The 19,495-nt window shown below is 39.7% G+C and overlaps 1 protein-coding gene across 1 annotated transcript in view; it reads right to left on the reverse strand.

Annotated features, from left to right (window-relative positions):
• Positions 1–1,893: 1,893 nt before the first annotated feature.
• Positions 1,894–19,495, reverse strand: part of LOC106550835 (uncharacterized) — a 44,507-nt gene continuing 26,905 nt past the window's right edge. The window contains 7 exon segments of the mRNA XM_087710439.1: positions 1,894–3,994; positions 3,996–5,913; positions 6,176–6,231; positions 8,475–8,695; positions 10,210–10,335; positions 11,227–11,394; positions 16,866–16,961. Coding sequence (XP_087566565.1) covers positions 3,838–3,994; positions 3,996–5,913; positions 6,176–6,231; positions 8,475–8,695; positions 10,210–10,335; positions 11,227–11,394; positions 16,866–16,961 — 2,742 coding nt within the window. The 3' untranslated portion in view covers positions 1,894–3,837.

A 19,495-nucleotide genomic window follows, 5' to 3' on the forward strand; every position in this document is an offset into this window, starting at 1 on the left:
CTTGCTACGGTTCTTAGCTCAATCACTGCAGTTGTTAAATTAGTAATACGGTTGTTAAGTGACTCTGGCTTCCTCATTGACTTTGTCAGAAGGTCACAAAAGGTGATCACATGGCCCTGGGACACTGCAACGCATCTGAATTTTGATCATATGGCCATGGGGATGCTGCAACGATCATAAGTGTGGGGGAAAAAAATCACTTTTTTCAGTGCTGTTGTAACTTTGAATGGTCACTAAATGAACTGTTATAAGTGGAGGATTACTTGTATTTTTGTTGAAAATTGGGGAAGAAGAAATATGTGGAAGATATTCTCAGCAAACAGAATCATGCCCATCCTCATAACCATATTTTTGTAATGGTGAGAACAGCCCGGAAATATCACATGTCCTTTTAAACCATAACTGGAAGGGTTTGTTAACAGAAAATCTCATTGTTTAGAAGTGCCCTTGATTGTTATGGGGATGAAGACCTATTTAATCATCTTATTTTAATAAAACCAGTCACCTGGGCATCTCTAATATTTAAATAACAGTACAGTAGCACAAATGTCTGATCCCAGTGCGTAGACATGTTAGCTAAGGCTTTTATTTTAATGCAAGAATGAAAGCATTGTATTTCAGTAAGAGCAAAATAAGGGCTATAAATATATTATCTTGCCAAATGCCACAAATATACCCAGACAATAATTTCTGATTTTTCATTTACTACTTCCTTCTTAGCACAATATCTGATTTTCAATGGCAGTGTTTGCATAGGTGTTAAAACCTTTGCTTTAGAAACGGGTGAACACAACACTATGGATCCTTATAATAAAGGCAACTTTAAACATCCCGTTTACTGTTTTCATTATCAAGATCAACGGTTATTTAATAACCATTGTTAGGATAATCACTCAACTGTTTTGGCCTTTTTCTCTCCTTCTAATTTTCCACCTGGCTTTCTGCTTCTTCGGTGCAGTTTCCTGACTTCACGTTGCATAAAGTTACAAGGTAAGTTGCACAAAATGCCCTTCCCTCATCATATTTGTGTCGGAAGCATTCTTTCCCTTCTTTGGCTTGTTTCTGTACTGCATTTTTGTTCAGGGACAAGTTACAGTGAATTCATTTGATCTCTAGGAGTCAAAAACTACTTGACGGCACATAAACAAACAACCAATCAGTCCTATACATCTATGCATAAAATTGCAGTTGCTTGTTCTTAGTTCCCATCATTTGATCTAGCTTCATCTATGACATTAGGGCTGTTCAGGTTGCAAAGTTCTGTGTCTCTATTACCCACACCTAATACTGGGAATTGCATTCCCTTCCATGGCACATAAGACAAACTATAGAAAGCGAAGATATCAATTAGAGGTTTGTGGAATTGTAGGAAGAGAATGCTGCTAATTTATAGTAGCAAAAAAACTCAGTAGTTGTCAAAGGGCCTAGTGCAAAAGAAGCCAATTATTCAGCCATTTTGTTCAGCAATTGAAACTTTCTCCTTTTCACAGATTCTACATGTTTGCCTATTAATTGGCCTTGTTGCAGAGGTGGGTTGCTCCTGGTTTGGCCTGGATCGGCAAAACTGGTAGTGGCAGTGGTGGGAAGCTCCGCCCACCCACCCGGATGCTTCTGCACATGCTCAGAAGTGTCACGCGCATACGAGCAAATCAGTAGCGTCTTGTTACATTTATTCGAAGCTCCAGTTATCTTCAGGCACCCTTAATCTAACTGTCTGTACTGCATTGGGACACAGCCCCATATTCTCTATAACAGTGGTCTCCAACCTTGGCAACTTTAAGACCTGTGGACTTCAACTCCCAGAGTTCCTCAGTCAGCAAAGCTGGCTGAGGAACTCTGGGAGTTGAAGTCCACAGGTCTTAAAGTTGCCAAGGTTGGAGACCACTGCTCTATAACATCTGACTTTGCCATCTTCATTTTTAAAGATGGTAATTTGCTCTTAATGATTTTTCTGAAATAGCAATAGCATTTTTAGACTTATGTACCACTTCACAATGCTTTACAGCTCTAAGTGATTTACAGAGTCAGCATATTTCCCCCAAAAATCTGGGTCTTCCTTTTTACCCAACTCGGAAAGATGGAAGGCTGAGTCAACCTTGAGCCTGGTGAGATTTGAAGTGCCAAATTGCAGTCAGCCGGCAGTCACCAAATGTAGCCTTCAATACTGCACTCTAACCACTGCGCCACCATGGCTCAAAAGAAATGGCCAAAAGGTTATATAATTCCTGTTCATGTCCAAAATAACGAATGGCTGATTAATTGATGGAGAACAGAGAGACAAATGACATTAATACAACACCTGGAATTAAATACAAATATCCTGTTTTGGAAGTGGTGCATTTTCATACTTATCAAATTCAGTCCTACAACAAACCTGAGACTCGAGCACTTAACTTTTGTACCATCACAGATAGGAATAAGAGAATGAAGATATGTAACTTCTCATCCAACCAGCTCAACCAATTAGTCTATGGTTAAGCTGTACTTTTAATTTCTTATCAATTGTTTTTTTTAGCTCTGATCACCAGATTCCTAATTTCAGTTTTATAATTCTGGTTATAGTTTGAAAATACAAGAAAAGGCATATGCCACTATCTAGGTTTATATAAATATACAAAAAATATTCACCCACCTGTTGCCATGTCCCCAGAATTACAACATGCTAGCATAAACATAATGTGGTTATGTTTTGATAGACAATATGAGCGAAATTGGGGCAAAGCGTCATTAGCTTGTTTTCAACTATACTTTTCACATTTTCCCTCTCCTCCTTCTTCTGCCTGCAAATTGCTATACAAAACTATGAGTTAAATGATAGTTACTAATATTTCTACCCATTCCTAGCCACAAGTTCACCTCACTGAAAAGCAAGCATTAGATCTATTTTCAATTATCTGCAGCTGAATTGCTGTCCGTTCAAAGGCTTGAGTGAAGATTTAAATTTGAGACTGTGCTCAGAGCTTACAATCAAAGATAAAAGGATGTATGGCATTGGGTTCTACAATGGCCAGGCAATGTACGAAGCCTTTGCATTGTGCTTATCCATCTGCATAGGTGTGCAAATAATAAAAATGAAGCAACCTAAGAGAATGCTGAGGCATACAAAACAAAACAGATTAATAACAGACTCAGCTAAAAACAGCGCCTTTAGGAACTGGCTGGTGAGTTTTCACTAAGCATACCTGTGTCCATTAAGGTTCATGAAAGCCTTCTAAGCAAATGAAAAAAAAAATTTTTTTTTTGCCTTTAAGAATGCAGTGGATTAACTCAAGAGAGAATTCCTGAAATCAGCCCAAAGATCACCAATGAAGTAGACTAACTGGCTTCCATCTAATATGCTTTCTTGCAAAGCCTCATGCAATTTGCTTTAATGCATATTTAAACTTTGGTATATATGTAAATAACAGAAAAGGTACAACAAACAACATATAGTAAATAATACTGGTTAAAAATTATATACTGTTGGCTTATGTTTTGTAGCAGTTAACATCTGTACTATAACTGCAATATTAGTCCCCTCACCATAAAGTATAGCATTAAAAAATGTTCTGAACATGACTCACAACTTATAATAGGCAAAGAAGATTGGGTAAGCATCTTCAAGCCTGCAGAATTCTGTGTCTTATCGTTATGTTGATAACAGAAACTTTTTTATGGATTCCCCATCCACAATCCATCAGTCTTTAGATGAACTTAAGCTTCTAGAATGTGGAATCAGAGTCCTATTCATGTGTTTGTGAGACACTTACTTTGTGAATGGTTGTAATATAATAACATTTCACCAGAAGAGGTGATACACATCAGAGCAAGGTAATGGGATCTGAGGATGCTGGCCTTTCACTCATTTCTGTTGTCATGGCTTATACGCGGATTTTTCATTGCAACTTCATCTGCGTTGCTGTAGCTTCTGGAAACTTCAGACTGATTTTCTCTTTCACCACTTTGGCCTATATAAATTCCAGATGGGGAATGCCTTCCGCTTTCAGAACTGGCCGCTTTCTAGAACACCTTCAGCCTTGCTGCTTTCAGTTCTAGGGTGTGAGGTAACTGCACATTTATAACTGTAGTTTCTAGAAATCATGCCCTCTGTACATTTTTCATTTTCTTTGTCACAACTAGTAGAAATATTGGCCTCTTCGATATCTCTGCTTTCTTCGTTGGAGCTTCTTGATAAGAAATCAGCTGCTTTAAAGCTCCCACTTTCTTCACTGTGACTTCTAGAAAAGCTATGTTCAGCAGTGTCTTCCTTCTTTCTGTGAACCTGAATAGGAGTGGAGGTCTCTACAGGACTTATACTATCATTGAGATTTCTAGAAAAGCTGACTGCTTGTTCATGTTCGATTCTGGAACGACCAGACGGTAAGACACCTTCCTTTGTCTCATTTGCACTTCTGACATCATAATCTGGACATCTTTTATCCCCATGATTTTCTTTGATTTCTTTACTCTGGTCTTTCATAAGGTCAACATCCAGAAATCCTCCTCTTGTGCTGTTTTGACCTCTGGAGGAATCACCTTCCAAAATGCCTCTGTTGATTCTAGAAACCACAGCTTTGACGAAACCACTTCCATCAGTCAGATTGCTAGAGTAGTCAGTTTTATCTGGAACACTGTGAGGTCTGGCAAAAACACCTTGAGTTAAGCCTCCTTTTCTGTTGGCGTAGTTTTTAGAAAAACCACTCTCTGATTTGCTTTTTCTCCCATACACAAAAAGGCCAGGATTGTTACCTGGGATGTCTCTGTTCTCTGTTGTGTGGAGTCTAGGAAGTTCAGGCAGTGAAAGCTCTTCATTTCTGGGACTAGGATCTCCTGAAATATTACTTTCCAAAGCACTTTCTCTTGCATTACTATGAATTTTTAAATCCGTTTCCTCACACAGACCTTCATCTATACTAGTAGGACTTCTGATAAACACACTGTCACTTAATGTTGTACTTCTTATACTTGGGGTTCTAAAGCCACCATCCTTTGAGACAGATTTTTTCTCATCACTAAGACTCTCAGAAACACTACCCTCTACATAGGCTGTGTTACTATTGCTGGGGTAATTATGAAGATTGCTCTCCTGTGTACCTTCAGTGTGGCCTTGACTAAAGATGGCATCTGTAGAGTCTTGACTTTGATCTCTTTGTATTTTAGAAAAGTCATCCAGTGAACTATTTCTGCTGGCCTTGCTGTTGCTTTCTGAAAGGCCACCTACAGGGACTCCACCATCTTCAGTGCTTCTTCTTCTAGAAAGCATAGGTTCAGCAAATTCTTCAGGGATGTCTCTAGATTCAGGTTCATCATTCTGGCTTCTAGATAGGCTGACCTGTGAGTTATCCCTGTTTATCTCACTGTGAGTTCCAGAAATGCCACCTTCACAGATCCCATCATCTTCAGCATTTGGGATTGTGGAAACAGGTTCGGCATATCCTTCATTTTCATGAACATTTCTGCATTCATTTTCATTACTCTGGCTTCTAGAAAGCCAGCCTTCTACATAGGACGCGCTAGTCCCACTATAACTTCTAAAAAGGCTGTCTTCTGAGATATCACCACTGAGACTTCTAGGCAAAGCATTCTCTGTAAACTCTCTGCTGCCTTGGCTTTGAGACCGGTAACCAACTGGCACACTTTCTTTTCTGCAACTATGGTACCTACGTCCAGAGGAATTACTGCTTTCCCCACTTTGAGTTCTGGAAAATTCTGCACTTCTAGGACTTGGACTTCCAAAATCAGAGCTCTCTTGGATATTGTCACGCGTCTCACTGGGGGCTCTGGCAAATAGAGTCTCAGTCAGGGCTTCATTTTCATTGTGACTTCTAGAAAGTCCAGTTATCAAACTGCTTCCACTATGGATCATTTTATTTGTCAAATCTTTTGCTCCTGATGCCACATGTGGGACATTTGGGATGCCAGAGTCGGGTAAAACTGCAAAGGCAAAATACAAAACACAGGTTTTTTTTTCTACTTTTTAATGTTATTTTCTATCTTACTTTTGCTTTCAATACTCATACACCTGAATTAACATAATTTTGAAGAGCATTCCACAAGTTTTTGATGTTGTATTCCACTAGCTTTGTATAATCTCAACCCATTCGGTTCTTCAACATTTGGGTAAGGAAATGAAATTTGAACAAATGGTTTGTTTTTTAAATGATCATTTCAAAGAAATATTAAAGAACAAACTTACAGCACTTTGGTCTGGAGTATATTTTGCTAATGAATGCAGGTGATGGAGACTCCATGCTGTGATTAAAACAAAAACAAATTAGTTTACTTTATTGTCATTGCACATTGTACAATGAAATTAAATGCCATCTTCATTGTACATTAAAAAAATAAAAATACAAACACACATCCTTCACATTCTATATAATTAAAATTGAAAACCCAATATTGCATTAATATTGCACTATACTGTAGAATTTAATATAGTAACTGCCCTGGGATAGAAGCTATTTTTCAGCCTATTTGTCCTTGTTTTTATTGTTCTGTACAGATGGTAATAGTGCAAAAAAAAAAAAGGGGTGCCCAGGATGAGATGGATCTTTAAGAATGTTTTGAACTTTCTTAAGGCAGCGGGCGCTATAAAGCTCTTCCAAAGAGGGGAGAGGGCAACCAATGATCCTCTGGGCAATGACGTTGACCCTCTTGAGTGCTGTCCTATCTGCCACTGTGCAATTGGCAAACCAGACACAGGTGCAATGTATGGTTTGCCAATTATGGTTAGCTCAGTTTTACTATAAAATACCAGTTTTTGGAAGAAGCATATAGCAATATAAGCAAGACTTAAAAATAAGGAACTTAGGAACCTTCTTAGGTTCTTGAAACTTTGAGGATTCTCATTCTAGAAAATTAAACACTTTCTAGAATAACAGAGGCCTGCTGCCAGGATGGAAAACTCTATTTCTTACACCGATATATCCTTAAGAATTGCAGATATATGTAAAGAATATTTGTCACTGGTGCTTCCTCCTTTTTCTTTTTAGCACTTAATAAAATAGGTGATAGTAAATACAAAGGTATTTGCAACTCTTGAATCTTTAGAATTCCAATGAACAGGCATCTCTGGAATTCTAAGCACTAGACGATTCTATGGCATATTTTGTTAATAACTGTTAAATTAACTATCAAACCTGTGCAAATTCAAAGACCTCTCTTCACACTAAAACCACACAAACTCTAATATTCATCCTTGACTTAGAAGGAACCTGGATTGGATTAGATTGCCATGTGACCTGAAATGGTGGTTTAACAGCTTCATTATGTAGATGCCCACACTATGAGTGGGAGCAATGCTGAAGAACAGGGGTCCCCAATTTCTTGTCCACAGCCTGGTGCTGGCCCCTAACCCATTTGGAACTGAGCCTCAGAAGAAGTGGGTGAGGACGCATGTGCGCATGCACGCTGAAAGCTGCATTTGTGCTGCATGCGTGCACGCAAAACCATCCACTCTCCTTCCCTCACGCCACTGCCACCATGACTGCCTCCATTGGTCCACCGAGCCTAAAAGATTGGAGGCTGCTGCTATAAAAGACATACAATAATAAACATCTGGATATCTTCAAAACATGAAGACAGCCAGAGAGGGCAGAAATCTGTATTTTGGAAATCAATTTTGAACTAATCTTTGGCTTTAGTGTTATGTTTCACGACAAACATCTAGAAATGTAGTTCAATTGACCAATAAGAAAGCCATGTTAGTCTCTGATAAAAATAAAATAAAAAACAGTATGGTCAAAGCTTTTCCGACTAACATTTATTACATCTGATCATTTGAGCTATAGCTGCAAATTTTAATTAAAAAAAAATAATGTTATTTGGACAAAGTGCTACCAGACTTTAGATTTAGTGACCAAGGATTTTAGGATTCAGAACATTAACTGTATCTAGTGTCAGTATCTAATGCTAGAACATGCAGGATCTAGAATGCAGGATCAGGGGTATCAAACTCGCAATGACACATCATTACGTGACATATCACAACTTCCCCCCCCCCTTTCATTAAAACAGGTGGGTGTGGCCAGCACGTGATGCATCCAGTCTGCAGGCTGCAAGTTTGACACCCCTGATCTAGAATGTTAGTTCTTCAGGCAGAAGTAACTAACTCTACATCGTAGTGTCTGTATCAAAAAAGCTATAGTTTTTTCAGAACAAAAAGTATGGTAATATAAACCTGCTAAATGTTTCAATTTTCCTATTCAGAATCTGAATCTGATGTTTGAAATGCAAAGTTGTATTCTGAATATTTTTTCCTTTAGATTTTGACATTCATGCAGCACAACATTTCCTGATTTTTTACATTTTATTTTGATGTTGAAAAAAACTTTCCCGGTATGACTTGCTGTAGGCATCAGATGTTTGAAAATGAAATAATTTCTGAAGGAAGTTCAATATCTCTCTTGAACAGATATTTTGGAGGCAAATTAACCTAAGTTCTACTTTCTTTTCAGATTATATATCTAGAAGCTTCAAATAAACAGTGTTACCTGATTTCTTCTCCTTCTACTAGTTTCCTGTAAGTGAGAATCTCAATGTCCAAAGCCAGCTTGGTATTCATCAGCTCTTGGTACTCCTTAACCAGCTGAGCCAAGTCTTGCCTGGCATTATAAAGGGCATCTTCCAATTTTGCCAGTTTTGCTTTGGCATCGTGGAGGGCCGTTTCTCCTTGTAGACCAACATCTTTGATGTTATCTTCTAAATGTAGACACTGAGTACACAGAACATCACAAGTAAGGGAAACAGCTTGGTGATTTCTCAAGCCCCCTATTTCACCTGCATCTTCCCATTTGAAATAAATACAAAGTTGAACTGGGAAGGAGACAAAAATGTCTGCATATCAGTACTTTTCAGTAGTAGATGCAAATTGTGGCAAGTCTCCAAGCGCACAGACAATCATAGAGAAATGTCTGCTCATGTATCTTCACCAGCTCATTTTCTTTTACCACTTGCAATTTTCCTTTATTACCCCATAAACTTTAATATACAGGAACAGTTTGGTTGTTGCGATTAGCTTGGATAACCATCACATTTGAATACCTCTAAGCCACACAGGAAAAGGAAAAACATATGTAATTATATTTTTTAATCAGATACTACATCAACCACACCAAGTAAATAAACAAAGCTGAGTGGGCAAATATGGTCAGATGAGCTTCCTGGACTTAAATTCTCCAGTAGTAATTTTTCTCTCCTTTGTTCTTTGAGATATTAATATTCAAAACTTCTGTCATAAGTGCAGACATTCCTGCAGACCATCTCTCCCAGCCTGGTTTCTGCCAAATGTTTTGGGCCACATTTCTCTTCAGTTCCAGCACATCTGGCTGGGGATGATGGAAACTGATAGTTATAATATGTGGCGACTCACTGACGGAGAAGTAAATTTACTATGACAACAACATGGTACTTAACTATATCATGGCACTCTCAACATGCATAATGAGATCCACACAAACCCAAATTAAACATATTTATACCTATTCCTATACCTATTTATTTATATTTCATATTTCTGAACCACCCATCTCTCTCAGATATATCTATACTTATACGCATGTGAGCGTACACACAGACACTCTTCTGAGAGCCAGTTTGATCTAGTGGTCAAGGCTTCAGACTAGAAGTCAGGAGACTCTTAGTTTCAATCTCGCCTTAGGCACAAAGCCAGCTGGGTGATCTCGGGCCATCCACTCACTCTCACCCCTAGGAAGAAAGCAAGGGCAAGTTACTTCCAAAATCTTGCCCAGAAAATTACAGGGACTGAGCCAGGCCAGGAGTCCACATTGACTTGAAGGAAGTAAAACAACAACAACAAATATATTCTCATGTGATCACAAACACTTTCGTGTTGAAAACTTAAAATGAGATAAAATAACCAGAACCTCATATAATGTATAACATTATAGGATTTTGGTCATGTTTTATTTTATTTTAGGTCTTTTTTTTTCATACCCCAGACCAGTAGTGGCGAACCTTTTAGGCACACAGTACCCAAACTGGAAGGCACATGTATTGGAGCGCTGGAAACCCGATAACCAGTTTGGTGAGGTGGAGTGGTGGCATGTGTGCCCACAGAGAGGGCTCTGCATGCCACCTCTGGCACGTGTGGCATAGGTTCGCCATCTTGGCCTTAGACTATTGCCAAGAGCATAGATTTCATTTGCACATTTCTATGTATTTGGGGAGGATTATGATTTTGCAATATTCTACCAGTCACGTTCTTACCTGGCTTTTCAGAGAGACAATGCAAGACCTCAGTTTTTGGATCTGTATATTTAATTCAGCAATCAACCTCCGATCATTAAGGAGATGGTCCCCATACTTAGCACATAACACTTCCCTTTCATTTAGCTGAAGGCGAGAATTAAAAGAATATTACACACAGTAAGGCTTCCTGCCCTGCCCTCTTGCAACACCCACAGCATGGAATATAAAGTCACCCCTCCCCACAACTATTACTTTGTTATCTTTAAGGCCCATATTCACTAAAGTCAAAATCTCTCTGCCTCAAACATCTGGAGCTCTAGACTCAACATGCCCAGACCATATACAGCAGTGGTGGATTGCAGGCAGTACTGGCGTATTGGAGCCTGCCCGGAGCACCGGATACCATTTCGGTACGGTGCTCCGGAGGGCCCATCCACCTGCCTGAGCTCCTTACCTGTCCTTTAAGCCTTCGGCGCTTCCGTGCACATGCATAGCGTGTACAGCACCTGTGTAATGCTCTGCCGAGCAGCTAGAACGTCTTGCGAAGGCATCGCTGGCAGGTACGATGCATGCACGAACTGCGCATGTGTGTGTGCACACCGTGCACGTCCATGTGGGCAACGCCAGGCCAGAACCCACCACTGATATACAGTAACATTAGGTTTGTGACTAAAACAATATATTGAAATGCTTTATATCTGAATATTAATCTATTTTCTGCTTTCTTGTTAGCATTCATATGAATTCTCTTATTTTCTTCTCTGTTCCCATTTTTGCCTCATCACTGTATTTGATCCAGATATTTTTTTATACCAGATTTTATTTCTTTCTTGATGTAGTTGAAGCTCATTGTCATATTTTCTGTCGACCTCCATTTTCTATTTCTTTGTGCCATGGTTTTAAGTTCAGTTAGGCATGAAGGGCTGTGGCAAAACCAAGGATCTGTAAATTATTCTCCTTTTGCCATGGTATTCATTACAATTAAGGTTCAGAAAAAGCACTTAGGACAATTTTAAATGGTACGTGAATGTATACCTTGAGTCGGGTAAGTGCCTCCAACTCTTCCCAGCTTTTCATAGCCAGATCTTCATACTGAGCTCTCACATCCTCCACAATTTGTTGGGGGTCAGGAATGTATCTGTTGTTGTCAATCCCCAGCACAACTGAAACATCTTTGACCTGGGACATGACTTCCTCAAGCTCCTAGATCAAAAGGACATGGGCTGAGATTAATATGCAAATCATACATTAAGTTTACAGTGGTTAGATCTGGCAACTCAGCACTGGAAGCTCAGCTATGAATTGGATATACTGTTAAAAAGAGCCGAGGTGGCGCAGTGGTTAAATGCAGCACTGCAGGCTACTGCTAGATCAGCAGTTCAGCTGTTCAAATCTCACCGGCTCAGGGTTGACTCAGCCTTCCATCCTTCCGAGGTGGGTAAAATGAGGACCCAGATTGTTGGGGGCAATATGCTGACTCTCTGTAAACCGCTTAGAGAGGGCTGAAAGCCCTATGAAGCGGTATATAAGTCTACTGCTATTGAAAGTCTACTGCTATTAATTAATATTATGCATCCATTTTTTGTGTTTAGTATGCCTCATACATTATCATTAGTAATATATGATGGTAGATATGGTAGGTCAGTATTATTACCCAAAACGCAGGTCTGAAATTCTATAATGGAGATCTACAAAGAAATTATTTTCTGGTTAAGGAAGAAAGCTCAGGAAGAGTAGATTTCCAGCTCATATTCCTACAGCAGCATAAGAAAAGCAAGCAAGCGAATAAAGATCAGATTTAACACAATTTTAAAAGATTACTGCTAGATTGTTTTATTTTAAATTTTTTTTTAAACGAGAAACTTCTCCAGAGGGAAGACAGCAGAGTGAGCCCTGAAAACAACTTTCCCGAAAGAAAGGAATGGGAATTGAAAAGTGACATGGAATTGGCCATTGTGGTAAGGAGTTTAAAGTCCTAAGTTGGAAAAAAAGGTGGAGAACAATTTGAAGCAGGTTCTATAACTTTGAAGCCACTCTACTCCTGTGACATGAATTATAATACCACAAAACTGACGCATATATGACAGCAATGCTTGGAAACTGCAGTCATCCCCCAAGTTATCTTATCAACCATTCTTAGAACAAATAGAACATCATTCAAAATTTATTTTTGACCCAAGACTGGTATACAATGCAAAAACTATAAAAAGAAATGCAAATGTATCTTCTTCCCTTGCCTTCCTTCCATGTTATCTTTTTTTAAAAAACAGAATAAAGCAACTCTCTTATCTCTGGTGGATATTCAGAGTGGCTGATGTTATCACGATAAAGGGGAAAGAGGCTTCAAGGTCACTTCCAAAGAAGACAGATTTTCCAGCATAGAAGCTTTCACAGGAAATGTTGCAGTGATTAAACCACACAGACACATCCTTGTATCACGAACAGGCAGGCAAGACCCTGCATGAGAGTTCTGAAATCAGAACCCTTTGAATGTTTGGCTAGTCCTAATGTCCTACTTTCTTGAGTTTTTACTTGCCTCCAGTCAAAATTATTTATGATCGCAAAGGTCCACAGGGTTTACACTCCTGATCTCAGGGAAAAGCAAAACAAAGCAGCAACGTTATAACTTTTTTGTAGTGATTCTCAGCCTGCTTGGAATGGCCAAAACTAGGAATGGAAGGCACTGTTTATCATTTGACAACAGCATTCTGGCCACAGGGTTTATTGCCTTTGAAGCAATTAAGATTGTCAACTTTGGGAAGTAGCTGAGGGATGATGTCAAGGCAGAGGCAGGGTAGGTTCATGAGGACATGTGTTAGAATCTGGTTTATGATGATTGGAGCTGGAAAAGTGGCTTGTCAGCAACTAGGGTATTTATTGCCTAATGTTGTTTACTAAAAGGAATCAGCAAAATGCTTGCTGGGTGATTTGCTGTTGCAAGAGCTATTGGTTACATGACTCAATCATCTCATATGATAAAGGAGAGGAGAAAATGCTTAAAGTTCATAAGCATAAGCACAGTTTTACTTAATGACAACTTCACTTAAGGTCCAGGTTGTGGTCACTAAGTGAGGGCTATCTGTACTCAGGCACTCAAGTACTTCATTCCTACAACTAAAAATCTAAGATGTCTATCCCAAAATTTCTTTCCTTTTCCTGATAGATTGAAATTGCTTTTGTTTATTAATTAAGCCCAAAGCAGTAAGTCATAAGGCCCACAAGACACATTACCTGTTGCATTTTATCTATCAAGACTAATTCATCAATCCAGCTGCATCCATTTTAGATGCATGCAACAGAAATACATGCCAGCAATGGAAGTTGATTGACCTCTGGGTGAGATCCTATGGTAGATTAGGTTTTCCCCGCAATCCGGACCAAGATCAGTACCACAAGTGCCATCGTACCAAATTGCAGCCAGCAAATGGGTTCTGGGTGATGAGAATCTCCAGAAGGAAAGAATGATCAGGGGATTGTCCATTTTGACTCTGGATAGCTGCTCCTCACAGGGAGACTACAAGAATTAAGTTTCTTGTGCTCATCCATTAGTTGAGCAGCTTGGGAATTAAGAGAATATCAATCTGCCCAGAACTACGATGCAGCCTTTATGGATGTATAACTGGCAAGAAACCTCACTTTCTTAAACTCTCTGGATATAATTAATTTACAACCTAAAACAAATATTCCAAATGGCAGAAAAGAACAAAGACACTCAAGTGAGTTGCATTCTGTTTGGAATTAAGAAAACAATATTATCTTAAAGGGTTTAATTTAAAAGTAAAAAGCTTAGTAAGATTTTAATTCAAGAAAGTTTTAAATGGATAAAGAGGATAGTAATTTTAGAAAACAGAAGAATTTTTTTTCAAAGGCATTTCAAAATGCCTTTGAAAACAGTAACATTAATTAAAAGGACCTTAGTGGGAATGCCGATTGCTTATTTTTAAGGAAAGTAGATTGTTGGATTTTACAAAACAAACAGGATAGTATGAGCCAGACTGTGTAATGTAACAACAGAGAGTTAATTGGGACTAAATGGCTAAACAGAGAAAAGCCATGCAGAAAAAAAGGAAAAGCTTATCTTTTGCCTTCACTCTAGTAATTCACATACTTTCACTTTCTCATATAGCAAGTACAAGAAAAGAAGCAAAATTCGGAGAAGAAAGGAGAGGTTCACTACAGCCCAGTGGTGGGTTGCAGGAAGTACGCCATCATATGGGCTTGCCGGAGCCTGTCCGGAGCACTGGATACCGTTCTGGTACGGTGCTCCGGAGGGCCCACCCGCCCGCCCGCCCGAGCTCCTTACTTGTCCTTTTAAAGCCTTCGGCACTTCTGCGCACATATATGGTGCATACAGTGCCTGTGCAACACTCCGCCGAGCAGCTGGAGCGTCGTGGAGGCTTGTGGAGGCGTCGCTGGCAGCTACAATGCATGCGCATGTGCTGGGCGCATCTATGTGGGCGACGCCGGGCCTGTTCCAACCGTACCAGTTGGAACAGGATCCAGAACCCAGCACTGCTACAACCATACATTTTTGCAGATTTATTACAGAAAATGTTTGAGGCAAGAAGATAACTGCAATGGATGGATGCCAATTGTTTGGATGTTTTTAAAAAAGGAAACGGGAGAAGGATTTGCAGGAATGAAAGTGGATATGAAAGAGGAAGTTAAGAAGATTGAAGAATCTGCATGACAATTAACTGGAGATCTAAAATAAATTAATGACAAGGTGGAAGATTTGGAAAGTAAAATAAAAGTTATAAATAGAGAGATGGAGAAAGATTTGGACAATTTGGCTTTACTGGAACTAAGAGAAAAAGAATTTAGAGTGCATCCAAAAGAACATTGAGAGGATATCAGAGAAAATATCGATAAGTCCCTGTTTAATTTCCTGTGATGTTGAGGCAGAGATTGGTAAAGTTTTCAGGATGAATACATGATTTGCAAAATTAAGAAATTTTCCATGGGATTCCTTGTCCACTTTGTCAGGACTAGAGAAGAGTTTTGAAGTAGTATTTTAAGCTTGAAGAAGCTTCTTGGATGAGAAGCAAAATGTCCTCAAAGAAAAAACAGAAAGTCCAGTTGCCTCTTGAAAAAGCACCTTTGGGACAAAGAACTGGATACATTGAGAAAGGACAGCAAATTACCTCTGCCAGTAGTGCTTTTAATTCTAGCAATTGAATTGGATAAGAATAAGGAAACCCTTTAATGCAACATAAAATGGAGAAAAGAAGGACTAGAAACAAGTATAGAAGGCAGCCCACATGTACTTCTTAGACAAGCAATCAACCAGCACGCCTCCACCTCTTTCCCTTTATTGTATTTAATACAATAAAGCTTAAGTGAATGGAAATGAGCTCAGAGGCCAAGGCAGGGCAGGTGAGCTATTCTTGACAGAGATAAGAAGGCTGTAAAAATGGGGGATTTCATAACGGCTTGTTTTATGAAGCATATGCTCAAGGCTATGAGAAAGATGAATGCCAGTCTGATTATGTATATGTATCTAGATCAGTGAAGAGGCTGAGCGAGTAGCAGGGGTTTCTTTATTGAACCAGGTGAAAATAATTAGGATGAGTAACAGATGTACGTAATTGCACACTAGGTGCACTCAGGAATGCCCGTGATTGACACAGATTACTGCGTCTGCTTCTTGGGTGCCACCATAACTGCTTCACGTAACCTAGAATTAAGTTAAGATACGTGTACAAGATATTGCAGGTTACAATTGATCTGGCATGCGATGAAGCTAATGATTAGCAGAAAGGAGGACAGCAGTCCAATGTAAACATAATAAAAGAGTGGGAGTTGATTCACTTTGCACATGCTCCAAGGCACAAAGCCTGAGGAGCATTATGCAGATATGAAAGTTTTCAAGTCCATCTCTGAAAATCTGTATAATGGTCACTTTATACTTTGCCTCCTTATTATTTCAGCCATCTTTCCAAGCTTCAAATTTGGTTCAAATATTTATGGTAAGCTACTTGTGACAGTACAAGAAAGGGAGGAGATAAAATCGGGGGGAGGGGGAAGAGTAGATCTGCTGTTTAATTTCCCAAGATAGGTCAGTTCCACCTATTTTTAAGCCTGATGTTCCTTGCATCTAGTAATACAAGCATCATCCGTGTGCAAACATATATTTGGCCTTCATGAAGTAAATGTCCTTTTCTTTGGGGCACTTCCAAAATTCAAATAAGCAGTAGTAGTCTTTAAATGATGATCATACTAGCTGTTATTAAACGTAGATGTTGGATATAAACTAACACACTGCAGGACATTCTCTCTCTCCCTCTCTCTCTCTCTCTCTCCCTCCCTCCTCCTCCCTCCTCCTCCCCCTTCCTCCTTCTTCCTCTCCCTCCCTCTCTCTGTCTGTTCCTCCCTCCCTCTCTCGGTCTCCCCTCTCTCTTCCATCTCCCTCCCTCCCTCTCCCTCTTCCCCCTTCATCCTCTCCCTCCCTCTCTCTATCTGTCCCTCCCTCCCTCTCTCTCGGTCTCCCCTCTCTCTCCCCTCTCCCTCCCTCCCTCTCCCTCTTCCCCCTTCTTCCTCTCCCACCCTCTCCCTCCTTCTCTCTCCCCCTCTTTCTGTCTCCTCCCTCTCCCCCTCCCTCTCTCCCCCTCCTTCTCCCTCTCCCTCCTTCCCCATCCCTCACTCTCTTCTCCTCCCTCCCCCCTCTTTCTTACCTGCTCATGGATGGTACTCATTAACTCCACCCAAGCATGAAGTCCACTCAGTTTTGTTTCCAATTCTGTTTTGTGGAGAAAGCCATTGTCCAGGTCCTATGGATTAACAGAGAAAAAGAGTTTGAGACTTTTCACTTTAATTGGAACTTTTGACACAAATTTCAGTCCCAAGCAAAGGAAGGAGAGATTGTTCTTTGCAGGATTAGCATTCTGCCACTGCCCTTTGAAAATAGCATTTGGTCAGAACTTTTGATTTTAATTCGGAAAAATCTCTGCCAATTTCCCTGAAATATCTTCCCAAAATTTTCCCCGTTGGTGACATGAATCCAGCAATTATACAATTTTGAAATAAAAAATAATAATATAAATGACCCAAGTCTTCTTTTTCTATAATTGACATTCAGGTGACTTAGATATAACTGAGCATGGAATTCTGATCGTAAGTCGTAAGAGAGGTCATCACAAGACCAACCCAATTTTACAAATTTTTGCCGCAGTTGATAAACAAATCTGCAGTTGTTAAACAAATCCAGCATTTTTTGTTAGAAATTTGAAGTTAAATACCATAAATTGCAGTCATGTGACCATGGGACACTGCAATCAGTCATATATGCAGCCCATTTGCTGATTGGCAAAAATGCAATCACATGACTGGGGGGGGGGGGCTGTTGGAACTTCAAACCATCACTAAACAACTGTCATAAGTCACCACTTATACCGATGTCTGAGAGGTTAGAGGTTGTGGACTGGATTTTTTATTATTATTATTCTGATGTTCTGACCTAGGCTTCTCCAAAAACCCCTTTTATTAAACAAAAACCCCTTTTATTAAACAAATGTGATTTCCTCTCATTCACATTCAGCAAGGCCTAGCAAACAGTCTTTCAAAGGAATATTTATGACTACAGACTTTATCTATCTTGGAAAGCTGCCATGTAAACATTTTCCAAATGAGGTGCTGTGCAAGGAAAGACTGGGCATAGAGTCTCTAAGATTCACGGACAGATCTTCACACTCCTGAAATGAATCTAACGAGCAAATGAAGGTTTCCTGCAAAAGCCCACTTCCCTTTTGTTCTTCTTTATTTCCTATGGGAGGGGCCAATCACCTTCTACCTGTGACTTTACTCCCAAGCCTACCCTGATTTCTGAGTTGTTCTTTTCTTCTGGCAGCTCTGCACATGCGAACAGGCTCTAGCTCAGTGATGGGTTCTGGATCCCGTCGCAACCGGTATGGTGCGACGGGGCTGGATGTCCACCACGGGCAAGCCACCCCCCTGTGAAGCCCCAGCTGCTCGGCAAGGTCGCGCAGAAGCCATACACTGTGCGCGCGTACGCAAGTGGCCCATTTCCCTCAAATAGAGCTAAGGAATGCAGGCGGGTTGGTGGGCCCACCAAAACACCGTTCCAGTAAGGCCCTCGTCCAAGCCTTCCCCAACCTCCAGGACTGGCCCATGCTCCTCCCCAACCTCCTCACTGTTCGATTCTGCTGCTAGCTCTGCTGGCTGCTGGCGGGCCACAACATCTGAATAGTTTCTTGGGGCATATTTGCTAGAGAGATTCTAAGGCATTCCCTACAGCAATTTATAAATACAGTACTTTAATCTGTAAAAATAAATAGTAATTGACAAACACAATAACATTAACAAGGAATAAGCAGCACTTGCTGATGTAATAAAGGAGAAGTGGCACAGATATTGTTTGGCACAATCTTGTTCCTAGTGTATCATTCAGGGGGTGCCCTGTTCAAAGAGGGGCATGATCCCACCCAGATTGTTACCACTAATACAGTCAGGGTGGAGAGTAAGATTTGTCTGCCTTGCCTTTCTAAGTTTCAAATTTTGGATTCTAGATTTAGGGAATTTAGGGAATTCAGGTTATGCACATCCCTCTTCAGATCTCATTTTCTACCATATGTATGATTTCCACAATATTTTAATAACACTGGAAATTAAAAAAGGAATTTGGCTTGGCTCACTAGTCATCCCTTAGTCATAAGTAAAAGACATCAGGGGAATAAACAAGGCAACTATGTTTAATACAGGATGAACACAATTAAAAGAAATTTACAGTTAATAATAGCAGCCTGCCCTAATAAGAATTTTTGATGCCTAAGCACCACATAAATCACCCCAACTAACATTGAAAAATCATCCCTTTAGCGCCAGCCTAAGTGAATTTTGTACTGGGACATGGATCTTTAGAAAGTTTAGAATTGGTAATGCTGGAAAATTCTCCATTATATATTAAATATATTCAATATAATTACATGCTTGATTTTAAAAACCATAAGTGAATGCTAGATTATTCCAAACAGGACCTGAATTCCTTTCTTTTAAATTGCTTTTTGGAGGAAAAGTTACAATCAAGCAAAACTTTTTAAGAATTCATGACCAAGGTCCCAAACCAGCACATCTATGATTATTACCTGTAAGGAACACTATAAAAATCATCTAGTATTATTGCTTTCTGGATTACACTTGCTTTCTAAGTGGCAGTGAAAAAGTTGTGGTAACGATAAAAGCTTTTAAAAGGTGAAAATTAAAGCTAAACTTTGAAAATGTAAAAACGGAATTACCAGACAATGTGAATCCAATTCAAACAAAACTACTTTTTTTAAAAATGCGCAAT

This window comes from Thamnophis sirtalis, unplaced genomic scaffold (assembly GCF_051295495.1).
Source record: "Thamnophis sirtalis isolate CommonGarterSnake01/CBP01778 unplaced genomic scaffold, rThaSir2_p1.2 scaffold_3, whole genome shotgun sequence".
NCBI classification, from domain to species: domain Eukaryota; kingdom Metazoa; phylum Chordata; class Lepidosauria; order Squamata; family Natricidae; genus Thamnophis; species Thamnophis sirtalis.